Source organism: Perissodus microlepis, chromosome 19 (genome assembly GCF_051167445.1).
Source record: "Perissodus microlepis isolate ML-2025 ecotype Zambia chromosome 19, ASM5116744v1, whole genome shotgun sequence".
NCBI lineage: Eukaryota > Metazoa > Chordata > Actinopteri > Cichliformes > Cichlidae > Perissodus > Perissodus microlepis.
This window is the reverse complement of record NC_140479.1, coordinates 28,180,463-28,194,338: the sequence shown is the minus strand read 5'-3', so window position 1 is coordinate 28,194,338 and position 13,876 is coordinate 28,180,463. Positions and strand designations below refer to the sequence as shown.

The 13,876-nt window shown below is 40.3% G+C and overlaps 1 protein-coding gene across 1 annotated transcript in view; it reads left to right on the top strand.

The window, feature by feature from the left end:
• dnajc17 (DnaJ (Hsp40) homolog, subfamily C, member 17) overlaps nucleotides 1-13,876 on the top strand; it is a 40,299-nt gene that overhangs the window by 4,510 nt on the left and 21,913 nt on the right. Inside the window, exons 2-8 of the mRNA XM_084915746.1 lie at nucleotides 8,080-8,149; nucleotides 9,947-10,005; nucleotides 10,118-10,205; nucleotides 10,392-10,468; nucleotides 11,117-11,234; nucleotides 11,871-11,920; nucleotides 13,627-13,704. Of these exons, the coding sequence (XP_084771872.1) occupies nucleotides 8,080-8,149; nucleotides 9,947-10,005; nucleotides 10,118-10,205; nucleotides 10,392-10,468; nucleotides 11,117-11,234; nucleotides 11,871-11,920; nucleotides 13,627-13,704 (540 nt within the window). The remainder of the gene's footprint in view (nucleotides 1-8,079; nucleotides 8,150-9,946; nucleotides 10,006-10,117; nucleotides 10,206-10,391; nucleotides 10,469-11,116; nucleotides 11,235-11,870; nucleotides 11,921-13,626; nucleotides 13,705-13,876) is intronic.

Sequence of the window (13,876 nt, the reverse complement as noted above, 5' to 3'; positions counted from 1 at the left end):
GATTTCTGCTGTCCCTGTATCGATACATTATTAGCAAACAAAATATCACGATACTACACAGTATCGATTTTTTCCCCCACCCCTAACAGCCATATACACTCTTAAAGCAGACAAAGCAGTTATAACTGAAGAAATAGATTAAACCATAATGATGTTTTTGCCAGATCAGTTACAGTTAGGTTGGTGTTATTGATTTAGTTGTTACATTGTTATTAAGTGAATTAATCAGAATGAGTGCTCTTCCTCAAACAATTTGATTACTGCATATTAATTTATTTATGCCAGCGTGATCTGTGAGGTTTGCATTAAGAAGCACATGCATCCACAGTGTGCTTACAGTTTCTCCCTGATACATCTTCAGTGAGGTTCTTGGGGTCATGAGGTGTTTTGGATCTTTTAGCATCAGGCCTCCTTACCCAGATGCCACAAATGGGGTTGGCTCTCTGTCTTCCGTCTCCTGTAGCGCCCAGTTGCTTGCACTTTGAAGAGTGAACATCCTGCAAAACCTCCACAGCTAACCTCTTTGGGCTCACAGAGCATCTTCCAGCCTCTGTCCTGGCACTTCCCCAACAGCTCCTAGTACTTTGCGTGCTTCTTCTCGTTTACTCTTCCCACATGCTCTTCCCAGGGCCTTCTAAGTTCTTGAATGATCGAGTGTTTAGTCGGTGGCCTGAGTGATTGCGTGACAGTGTCTTGCAGAAAATACAGCTGTTTGTCCAGGTCCATGCTCAGCTGCTAGTGGAGGGCTACATTCACTTTTCTTTTTACCTTTCTTTCTCTGGAGTATTTTGTTATTATTTTCTTCTAGCTGATAATATCCTATAAATAGTCACACATTGTTATTAATGCGGATGGATCCATGGCTGATCAGGCAGCTAATCATCTACACAGTAAGGGTTTCTACACAGGGACCAGTAGTTTGTCAGCCATAATTGGCACCAAAAACTGGTTTAATGAGGACAAGATGTGAGCATGCAGCTAAACTGAAGCAAATGGGTATCCGGTCGACACTGAGAATGTTTTGTTTTGTTTTTTTTGCCAGGCACTAACTATTAGGCTACCGTTGGCCTCCTACTCCAGAATTGTAGTCTTTCCCTGATCTTGTGGTTCATTCTTTGACGAACAGAAGTGTGGGAAAATTTAGTATGTCTCATGCATGAAACAAGGAAAATTGGCATATGAAAATGTGGAATATTTTGAATTACAACAGACAGAAGATACAGTAGGATTAAATACAGTTTTCATCATCTGTAAGCAAAAGGGACAGCAGCTGGTTTTAGTCCAGGAGTTCTTCTGTTTTTCATTTTTTCCAACAACTGATGGATTCAGAGCCAGCCCTATAAGGTCACGGTGAACTGCACAAAGATAATTACTAGAGTAATTGGCCGGATTAGGGCTATAGGAAGATGCCCTGCAATTGAAGACTTATGCGCACAACTTCTTAAAGATTGCACTGCTTTGGCTCCTAGTGTGGAGAACCAGCGGGCTCAGGGTCTTCCAGCATCAATTAAAGCTTGCGTGTTATGGCACTGATGGGAGTAATCATGCATTATTTAACAAAACAGCTCCGGAGGCACAGTAGAGACAAGATATCGTGAAGGATCCTAGAGAGAGTGAAAAGGAAACGATTGGAGGAGGAACTGGAGAGAAGGGGAGTTATGATGACATGCAAGATGGCTGTTCTCCACCAGAGCAACTTTGGTGATGACAGGTTGTACTTGTCAAGCAGCTCGGCTGGCCAGACGTACTTCCCGACAACGGCAAATATCTGCTGTTTGTGAAGACGTGGCAGAGACATGTTTATCTTGTCAGATAGGTGCAGGTGATGAATGTGAGAAGCTGACTGAATGTGAATTAAGGACACAGTATAAACTCACGGGTGATGTATTTATTTTTATAAAGGCTGCTTTTATTTCAAATCACACGTACTTATCTTCATGATGAACTCTGGTTACCCTGTTTTAGAATCCATTTCTGTATTTCTGAGTAAAGAAAGACTGCAGCCACAATTATTTATTAAAGGGTTTGAAATGTTTTGTTTTATGTATAAACGTGATGATACATTTAAAGGAAAGGTAAATTAATCATACTAATACCAGATCTCAACTTGAAGTAAATGCAGTAAATCCATTAATGGATTATCTGACAAGTGTTTGCCTGTATTGCTTTTTATTTTCTCTTTTCCTCAGTGCATCATATGAATGATGATCCAATTCGAGTGCAGTTAAACATTCACCTGTTGTGATAAAGAAATCAAGGGTTTTCTCAATAAGGAAGTAATCTATTCTTCAACCTCAGTTCCAAAACATTGGGACACTGTGTAAAATGTAAATAATAACGGAATGCAATGATTTGCAAATCACATAAACAAATAAACGTCTCAAAAAAGCTGGGACGTGTTCATGTTTACTGCTGTGTAGCATCCTCTCTTCTTTTAACAACAGTCTGTAAACATCTGGGAAGTGAGGAGAGCAGCTGCTGGACTTTTGGAAAAGGAATGATGTCCTGTCTGATATAAGATTGTAGCTGCCCGATTATTCTAGGTCTTCTTTGTTGTGTTTTTTGCTTCATGATTCGCTGAATGTTTTCAATCAGTGAAAGGCAAGCCTGGTCAGCACCCAGACTCTGCTATTATGTAGTCATGCTGTTGGAATTGATGCAGTATGCAGTTTAGCATCATCTTGCTGAAATGTGTAACGTCTGTCCCGATGTCCTCTGGATGGGAGCATATGTTGCTTTGAAACTCAGCATTAATGGTGCCTTTCCAGGTGTTTAGACTGCCAATTCATTAGGCACCCCCATACCATCAGATCTGCAGGCTTTTAAACTGAATGCTGATAACACGCCTGACCTTCTCCTCCTTAGTGTGGAAGTCATGGGAGCAATGTTTTCCACACATAATTTTATATTTCAACTTGTTAAACCACAGAACAGTTTTCCACTTTGCCTCTGACCATTTTAAATGACCTTTGGCCCAGAGAAGAAAGAAGTGTTTCTGGATCATGTTCAAATATGGCTTCTTCTTTGCAGGATTTTTAATCTGCATTTTTGGATGCAACAGCAAATTGTGTTCATAGACAGTGATTTCTGGAAGTGTTCCTGAGCCCATGGTGTAAGATCCATGACGGAATCATGTCTGTTTTTAATGCACTGGTGCCCGAGGGCCTGAAGATCACAGGTATCCAATAATGATTTTCCACAGCGATTTCTCCAGACTCTCGAAATATTTTGATGATATTAGGTACTGTAGATGACGAGATATTCAAAGTTGTAGTAATTTTATAATAACAAGTATTACTGTGAAACTGTTCCACAAAATATAGATAATTTTTTGCACATTGGTGAAGCCCTTTTTATTTTTGCCTCACTGCTTCAGGGAAGTCCTGGAAGCTGTAATCCGATTAATCTAAATATAAGAAATGCCAAAAGTTCAAAAACATTAGCTCATTAAAAAATTGCAGCCGGTGCTCAGTGCTCTGTCCTTTATGCACTACAAAATTTAATGCAATTCTTTAGCTGGAAAAAAGAAGGACTTTTGTTAAAATTGCATGAATAAATCTGTGAGCATGGCAACACAACTGGCCTTCTTTCAGCACAAGAACTTAAGTGCTGATCGGCTACGCCACAAATTTGTCAAATGAGGAAACCAAATAGCGAACTAACTATTGACTCTGGGCCCCTTTTATAAAAACAATGGATAAGCCTCAGATTGAACTCCTGTTACAACAGAAAGAAATCATTAATAGAGCAGGGCAATATGACCAAAAATATTTATCACGATATACATTTGAAAATTTGCAATAACGATATAACCGACGATATAATTGACACGAGACAAAATACTTTACAACTCCGCAATTTTATTAGTGCAAAAAACCCATCAATGTATTTTCACTTAAACAAGCAGCTTTTTTTATGTGCATTAAAGTTAAAAATGTAACAGTGCAAATGCAAATTCCTCGCTGACAGTTTAACCAAAAGACATTTCCAGTGGAAACTGGCCGACATATCCTCAGCATAACCATGTATAACATCCACAAAACTTAAGGAGGTTATACACACACAATACGGTAATATTATGTTGAAGCACAGTACGTATCGCTCCGCGAGGCTCCGCCTACGACAGCCGTAATGCTCCGACAATCCATCAAGCGGTACGGCTTCGTAGCTCAGCAAAGTCGTACTGAAACATTTGACAGATTTTTGAGCGCCGTGTACATAAAATTGTTTTGAGGTCAGTAAACACAACCAGAGTTCATACATAAGGCATACGGGATTATAAGGGGCACTGTCGACTTTCAGAAAAATCAAAGGATTGATTTTAAGTGTGCCGTATTTTCCAAAAAACACAGTAGTAACGACGGCCCGCTAGCATGCGCTACCAAAAATAGTGCTTTGTTGTGTATCTGACGGACGAAAGCTAAACCAGTTCCACACCACTGAAGTTGCAGCATTTTTACAAACCAGTTCTGGTTCATCCATTTTTATTCAACGATCCGCTTTCGCCCTTCTCATTCGCCGCCATGCTTTTTCCGCCATGTGCGTATGAAAACAAAGGCACTGCGCATGCGCGTTTTACCCATATTGCGATATTTCATTTTCTTATCGTTGTCCAACATTATACCGGTATTACCGTGAACGGTATAATATGGCCCAGCCCTAATCATTAATGTATTAATGATAATGCAAAGTGGTAAGGCACATGGTCCAGATGGTTAGCTAACTGAAATTAAATTATGGAGGATTTTACTGAATTTTATAAGAAAATGATCACACTCTCATTTCATCTTCCTAAATCTGTTTTTAAAAAGATATCATTTCATTTATATGGAATGAAAAAGAGCTCTTAACTATATATGGAGCTCCAACAGTGGCATAAGCTAAAGGAAGGCATAGCTCTTCCATATCTTGGCTGCTAACATTTCAAATGTTCAAAAATGATTTATATTGTGTTTTCTTTTTTTTTTTTTTTTTTTTTTTTTTTTTTACAGCTGTTGAACATAACAGTAGTTTACCTTTTTACACTTTCTTTGCTGTCACATTTTAACTTATAATTGGAAAAATAAAGAAAACAAAAAAAAGAAGAGAAAAAAAAGACAAAAAAACAAAAAAACCCCAAAACAAAACAAACAAACAAAAAAACAAAACAAAACAAAACAAAAAAAAAACTAGTGTTAGGAGGCAGCAGGGCAGGAAGGTTTACGTAGTACTCAGGGTTGTAACATCATATACAAAATCACACCTCATATGCTTAACATAGTCTGTCCATTTAGACCATATTCCGTAGAAGGTATCCCTCTGAAGTTTAAGAGAAAATGACACTTTTTCCATCGTATAGATCTCTTGTACAGAATGTATCCAGTCTTCTATCGTTGGTGGTTCAGGCTTAAGCCATCTTCTCGTAAGGGGCTTTTTACTTGCGGCCAGAAGGATATACAGGAGTCTTCTGTCATTGAAATTCAGTTTATCCGTTGGTGCATTGCACAAAAATATGGTCTCAAAAGTATATTATGTTTTCTATTCCAGATACAGACTGATGCTATTTTGAAAGCACATTGCACAGCTTTGATTACCTCAAGTTCCTATTTTACAGTTTACTAACAACTCCAGACATGATTGATACTTCCAAAAAAGTGTGTGTGTGTTACATATGTTTCTATTCCAGTTTAGGCACTGGTTCTCTGTGGTATAACAAAAGCTCACACACCTTTACATTTCAGTATTGCGCAGTACGATATAGCGAACATCAAGGCACAATAATTTTTGTCAAAATGACATTAATGCAGTGCAGGCTTGTTTTTGTCTCCACTTAAACTGCATTACCATCAGAAGATTATGTAACACTGATTTAAAAAAAAGAAAAAAAAGATGTAGACTTGTTTTCAATCATGGTCTGCACATCTTGAGCAAGTTGGTTGGCGCTTTGTGGAAATCCACAGTAAGCAACTCCTCACAGTGGTAGAGGGAAAAAGGACAGAGTAGGACCCATTTTTAGGCTGTGTTTTGATCCCAGAGAGGAGCTGCAGTTCACTCCTTTGCAATTCAGTTCAATTTTATTTATATAGTGCATAATCACAAGAATGGTGCTTGAGGCAACTGTTGTTGAAGAGGAGTATAATTTTGAGGCGAAACTCGAGTCTTCACTTTCTTGTATCTTACTAAAAAGCTTTAAAATGAGTTGGACAAAGGTATAATAGGGAGTGCATTGAACAGAATGTGAGAAATAGACAGGGGAGGATAATACAGGGGAAGCAGGCTAAGGCAAACAGTAAGCATATGTGTTTGGTTCTAGTCCACAGCCCTGCGTGTCAGTTGCAATCTGTAGGAACGCTATGTGTGCCAAGCAGCAAGACTAAATATCTTCTAATGATGTCTAGTCTCTCAAAAAGCCCTCTCACTGAACCAAGTTCTCATTTACTGTTGGAACAATAATGAACCCCCCCCCCCCCCCCCAAAAAAAAACAAAAAAAAAAAACGCAATCCAGTTTAGATAGAAGAAAGGACTTTTGACATTTAGGAGCTGTGTGAGCTGCAGTTATCTCCAGAGGCTCCACTGGAGGCTTGCTTGGTTCATATAATCAGTCAGAGGTTAAGCTCTTGGACCCTGGATGGAGGGCATCCAGTCTAATGTGTGACTGTACTTAACTGTCATTGGAGCTGCAGTTAAAAAAAGCCTGGACTCTGATTGATTACACCACTGTGCTTCCCCCTTCCCCCCAATTCCATCCATCCCCGTAAAGTCAGCTCAGTATGTTTTGGCATGCATTCTAGAGATAAAACTGTGCAAAACAAATTACAGGGAAACACTGCATATGCCAGAAGACAATGCATCCAATGCAAACGCTTCCCAGACATGAAGAAAGGGGCTCCCAGTTTTTGTGGCCCGAAGCGTACTGGCAGGAGATCGATTTGCGCTAACAGGGAGAATTTAAAAACATCCACAATGTTGGCATGACTGATTATGTCTGGTGAGAAAGTGCATGTCAGTGTTTGTGTTTGGTCTGTTCTTTAATGTGTATGTATGGGGGGGAGGGTTGGATGTGCCAAAACTTTAGCATGCAATGCATGTACTGTATATGAGCATGTGCGTTTGAGGTTGTGCAGAATTCTCAAGCGCTGGACTCTACAGCCCCCTCTGGTCTCTGCGGTAATTTTCCCATTTCCTTTCATTCTCAAAAGAAGCAGACGTCTAATAAAAACCACCTCTCCATTAAGTGATTCCTAGAAGGACCAATGAATGGTTAATGTTCCAAGCAGTGACCCAGAGTTAAAAAATCAGCTATAACTAAAACCTTATTTGGATTAACCCCCCCGATGCCAAAGGATGCTGCTTTCAGACTATGTCAGACTTGTTTTCATTTTTTATGACATATTCTATCTAATATTGTTTAAATAAAGATAGAATAATACTAGGTTGCAACTTCGTATTTATCTTGCAAGCTGACAACTGGAATAGCCTGAGAATAGTTTTGAATTCTTGCACAGTGCAGTATGTACCACAGTGGTTAGAAGGACACGAAGCACAGGATCGGCTTAAAGTTTCAATTTGATCCAAACAAAACAATTCCATTAAAAACCACATTTCACCTCAGATGTTTTTATGTCAGGCTGTTACTGTCTTTGGCATTATTTCAATGAGGCCATAACTACTTTTTCTTTTTTTTTTTTTTAGTTAGACTTCTGGGCCAAACTCAACATTATAAAATTATTGATACACAGTAAGAATTATATCTTTACACGGTGCCCAAAATATGTGCTTAACCTCCCAAGACCCCGAGCCCTCATATGGGGGACATTACATTTTGTTTTATTCTTTTTGTAATAGGTTTCTTCCTGCTAAAAGGGAGTTTTTCCTCCCCAGTGTTGCCAGTGCTTGCTCATTTGTTGTTTGTTAGGGTTTTTCCTCTATTTTTTTAGGGTCTTTACCATAAAGTCTAAAGCACCTTGAGGAGACTCTTGTTGTGATTTGAGGATATATAAATAGAACTGAAGGGTAAGGGAATTGTTCATTTTCCTGCGTTCTAACAAGCATTTTCCACTCTTCGTAATGTTTGGGGTTTTTCCCTCTTACTTTTTCAGATCAAGAAAGCGTATCGACAGAAAGCGTTAACATGCCATCCAGACAAGAACCCAGACAACCCAAAAGCAGGTGAGTGAGACAGTTTTTGTTTTGCATTTACTGTTTTCTCACATGATCTCCAAACCTTATCTGACAGAGATGCATATAAAGATGCAAATGATTGGATGCATAGAAGTTCTGGTGTAGATCCACGTCTCTTGGCTTACTAGCTGCGCACTTGGTAATAGTGCAGGTAATTGTCAGATTCAGAGCAGGTGAGTGTAGTGGTGAGAATACATCTCCTTTTGAGGGCTATGTGGGAGGAAGTACAACCTTAGAAAATTTCCCTCCCTGACTGTCCCAGGTTCATGTGTATTCTGTCTCCATTCTGAGGCATTGACCGTTGCCACTGAGGAGTTAGTTATGGCCACTCACTGAGTTGCCATTAAGGTCCAGGGCCAAAAATGAATGCTCCAGAGTAACATTCTCACAGCGTTAAACTCTGCCAGATGTCCTGGCCACAGCACTCTGTCGCAAGGCAACCAGCGCATGTTTCTCCCGCCAGCTTTTTAGCTAGAAAAACATGGCCAGCATCACCATCCTCACCACCCTATATTGTAATATATCTATATCACTAAAGCACTTCTGGATGGATGCAAACTACATTTCGTTGCCCTGTACCTGTGCATGTGCAATGACAATAAAGTTGAATTCTATTCTATTCTCATCCACACTCTGTCCTCCCTGGGTTCATGTGTCCTTCTGCAGCTTGGTGCCAACCAGCATGTCAACAATTAGACCAGAAAATCTCAGCGTAGCTTTTTGTCAATAGGGGAAAAATGCACCTTGGACAAGAAGCTGGTCACGAGGTATGTTTTCAAGTTAGGTTTATGTGGTTTCTGGATGGTTCAGACAATTTCTGATTATGTCAGGAAAAAAAGGAAATTGGTAGGGTTGAGAGGGATAACACAAAAGCAGGGGGTCGGTTTCCCAGAAATGGAAAAGTAGTGGTTTGGAGGGCCTCAACACTCGAACCCGCGCATGAAGAGAATTGGACTCTATCGCACGAGAGCGGAGCAAGTCTTGGGACTTGCTGCCCCTCAGGGGAGGGTTGTTTGCATGTAAGAGGTGACATAGGGGTCACAATTCTTCACTGATTGACGATACCCCTCCCCACTATCCCCTCTCCCCTCTAAATACCCCATATTGTGACACTCGGAGGTGCCTGGTGGGCATGGCAGGTTTCCCCCAGTTGGATTTCATTCCAGCCCATTATATGCGTGTAGGTAACCTGACCGCCTCCGCTGGCAGCGCGATCTCGAGAGCCTTCTGTTAGTGTGCAATGCCAGTCCCCACAGGGAGTAACAGTATCAGTCTGTTAGGCCTCCCATAAGTGAATGATTAAGCCTGGCTAGTATCGTGCAGTAATGTGCTGTTTGGATGACAAGCTGGGGGGAATGTGGTCTCCCAGTGTACATTTGTCTGTGCGTGTGTGTTAAATGACAACTGGTGTAGTGGTATTTGCCGCAGGCTGGGCCAGGGGAATGCACGGCCGTGTCACTGGAGGAAACAAGTTTCGTGAGACCTGCGGCAAATTTTGAGACACAAATGTCGCAGTTTGTATTGGCTCCATGTCCCATCATCTTGAGGCATTCGTAGACATAACTCTGCTTTTGGATTAGGTGTCCTGTCCTTCTCAGTCTCCCCGTTTCAGTATAATTTTACGATCTGTCTTTTTTGTTTCAAACTGGCACAATTATCAACCCAATCTTTGTAAACCTTTAGCCACGTTTTTCTTTTTTATAGGTAATATCCCACAAGATAAAAGTTGAAGGCAGTAATGTAAGAAAATGCTCTTATTCTGTCTTTTTTTTCCTTTTCTTTTAGTTGAGCTCTTCCACCAGTTATCCCAGGCTCTTGAGGTGCTAACTGATGCCGCCGCCAAGGTAAGACCGCTGGTGTCTTGTAACCTCTAATATGGATCCTAGCCCTCAAGTAAACCAAGACACAGCAAGCCCAGCAAGGAGTGATCTTGAAGTCTAACGCTTTTTTTTTCAGGCTGCTTATGACAAGATTTGTGCTGCCAAGAAACAAGCAGAAGAAAGAAACAAGAAACTAGATAGCAAGAGAAAGAAAATTAAACTTGGTGAGTCATTTTTCTGCCGCATCCCAGAGATTATTTAGTGATATTATCTTGTTTCTTTCTAATTGTCAAGTTTTAATGCTGAAGTACTGTTTCCTCTTTAAAGAATAATAATAATAATAATAAGTCAATCAATACTATGAGTATATGATGGAGATGTGGATTAGTTTGTGTGCGTTGTTTTGACAGACTTGGAGGCCAGAGAGCGACAAGCAGAAGCTCAAAGCCAGGAGGAAGTGCAGATCACTAGAACACTCGAGGAAGAGGTATCGCATTTTATAGAAATCACATTAGCAAAGATACTGCGCTGCAATTTGCCTTAAGAGGCTGCAGAAAATTTAAAATTTCACTATCCTGCAGGTATATGTGCTGTATTGGAAAATGCATCTAGGAAAACTCTAAAGCACACCCAGGTGCTTTCATTCTGTTTTTCATCAAATAGTTTTTCCTGATTGAGTTGAACTCTTCCAAATACTTGGGTCACGAACAAAGGCTCTGTCTAAGAGCTCCTCTCTTTATTTTGTTTTTTCACAGACATAATTATCAGTAAGGTCATTAAGGTGATATTGCATGACTCGGTGCAGTTTGTGCAGAACACCCATAAATAAAAATGGTGTGCATGCTTCCACTGTGAGTAATTTCCATACGCTCAAGGTGCTTCATGCATATACATAAGGAAGGAGGCTATAACCAGCAGGTGGCACTGTTCCATTTTCTGACTTCATCGAGGCGTTAGTGCCTTAAGTGATGAAACAAGCTGGTTTGTATAGCCTCCTTGAGTAGAGGACATAAACACAGAATTGCAGAGTAACAAAGCTGATATTCCAACAGCTGTTATCTTAACATGTGCTGTCACTTAACACTTGGCCACCTGTTCATTCACATTTCTGCATTTTATGTGCACCTTCTCCAAGATTGCCCGCTTGAGGGAGGAGGGATCCAGACAGCTCGAAGAGGAGCAGAGGCTCATCAGAGAGCAGATCCAGAGAGAAAGAGAAGCACATCAACACGGAGGAGACCACACTCAGAGAAGTACATGCATTTAACCAATCCTTGCTGGTCTGAGTTAGCTAAACCAGTTTATTGTAGTCCTGACATTTTTATATCATCCCAAAACCTTGCTGGGGTGAACCCCCTGTGTTTCCCATCCCTCGTCGTGTCAGCACAACCACAGCAGCCACCAGGCTCCATGTGGCTCACCATGTATTATTCACATGATAGACTATAACAATAACTGAAATTATATTGGAAGAGGTCTATTTTAGTTTCTTGGCAAGATAGCAAAGGGATGCCAATCACTGCGTACACACAGCGGTCCATCAAACTTTTAACCTCATGGTAATATTTTTTGCAGCAAAAGGAAGGCAGCGTGTATGTACTTAGGAAAACAACTGACTGCTGCCCTAAACTAGACCCCTTTTGTGGCCGGACAATTACTAATGCATTGTCAGTATGTCTTCTGCGTCTTTTCCATTTGCACGCACACAGCTCTCCCCTGGATCAGCAAGAGCTATACATTTAACACATGACATCCATTTTAAAATTGCTGTCTATCTGCACTAGTCCCTCGACTGCTCTCTTGCGTATAATATTTCAGGAAAACAATAGTTTCTTTGTTTTTTTTCAATTCTCTGTCTCATCCCCCCCCCCTCTGTTGCGTTTTGTCAGACTCAGGAGTGGAGAGATGTTCCAAGAGCAACGTAACCCCAAAATTGAAGGTAAGGCTCAGAATATGTGAAGAGAGGTCAGGGTTGGGGTGAATAATGTAGTAAGAGAATAATGTAGGTCCCTCAGTAACGTGGAGGAGCGGCTGCTATATCTGAGTGAAATTTCAGGCAGGATCTCAGCGGGGAGTTTGATAAAAACCTTTTGCCATTTGTGTTTCATTATTGGAGACCACATAAGTTGCCTCACTACTGAGCACACATGCTATTCTGAAGTCCAGTCCTCTTGAGAGGGCACAGTGTCGTCAGGAGACCAGTATCTAAACTAAGAGAAGGCTTATTATATTTCCTCCTGGAAACAGCCGAGTCTGCATGTATTAACATGGGATGTTAGCTAATGTGTTTAGACAGTAAATCTGGTTTTAAAATTTGATAGCCATCTAGTGCCGCAGCGTATTCCCTGACGTTTGTGTGTTCAGCTAGAAAAAACAAACAGCGGCCAGACTGACAGTATCACAAATCACGTTGCATGGACAGGGACACGTTTACTGCAAGATTTATCTCAGAGGCTCTGCTTCTATCTCAGATTGCAGCCCTGCGTGCAATCAAAAATATTTTCTTATTAATAATTTATTGGCTTCCCACATCAGATACCTGCATCTGAACTTCTTAAAAGCATAACATGGAATATAATCTCTAGACAGTTAACCACAGCCATTTTTTCTATATTCAAACTGCCCATTGCTTCTCACTATATAAAGTTTAATTTGATTTTAGAAAGTTCTCTATGACCTTAGCATAATTATCAGCTGTGTTGATGACTGGCTTTTTGAAGAATAGATCTAAATTTTGAGCAAACGCAGCAGTGTTTCTGTGTTGCAGGCTGAAATCACAGACATCACATCATAGAAATACCTTAGCATTTTATTTGACGATTACCGGGTAAGGAGGTTATCGGTGGGGAGAAGAGAATGCTCTTGGATGGACATTTTCAGCCGTAATTGCTGGTAAAAAGACTTCATTTGCACTTGGAAGTTCCCAGAAATCCTGCTGCTCTGACAGTGAGCAGAATGCTGGAGCTGAATCAACATTTATAATACTACTCTGAGCAGTTGCTGTGATATTTGCCTCATTTCCCTGTTCTTTGTACATGCATATGAGAAGTTACACAATATCTGTCTTTTTTTTAGGAGTGCGGGAACTCGCATGAGCTTTTAGTGACAGAACTCCAAACAGAGTTCATATGTTTTTCAATTTCTTTTTAAACTAAAGACACACTAACATTGTTATGTAAGCAAAGAAGTTGACCACAGTTCACATAGTAGAGGACTTCCTCTCTTTTGCCTGTGACCAAACACGTTCTTAGACATCGAACTGCTTTGGATTATTTCTTGATTAATTTATGATAGTTAAAGCAAGTGAGTCACCATATTTTCTGTGGTCCAGGTGTCCATGTTTTGAATTTCACTCATTTATCTGGTGCTTTCGGTATGAATGGAAATTGACTGCAGGTCTTGCAGATGGTGCCATGGTGATGTTCCAAGAGCTTAATAATGTCTTTTTCTCGTAGCTCCAGCGTGTGCTGATGGTTTTTGTAATCTGTGTCTCATCAGAAGCGAGCCCGCCTGGCACGCTTGGCCTCTTTGTCAGCTGACTTTAATCAATTGTGTTCTAATGATTAGACATTATCATGCACTTCTTTAGCTCATGAAAACCTTCTTGACTAATATTAGCCTTTCCTCTCTCTTTCTCTCCTCCAGTTGAAGTGGAAGTGTAAAAAAGATGATGAGACGAATGGAGGCTACTCTCATGACATTCTGTTTAAACTTCTACAAAAGGTATGCGTCCTGAAAAGTAAGTAATGCCACAGTGCTGCAAAGTTATTGATTTGCTTTTAGAACTATTTAAAAAAAATTACAACACAGTAAAATAATTTAGGTTTGGCATTATACAGTATTGCCTTAAATAACTACTCTTTTTGTATTGCAAATGAGTGTTAAATGAATGCAA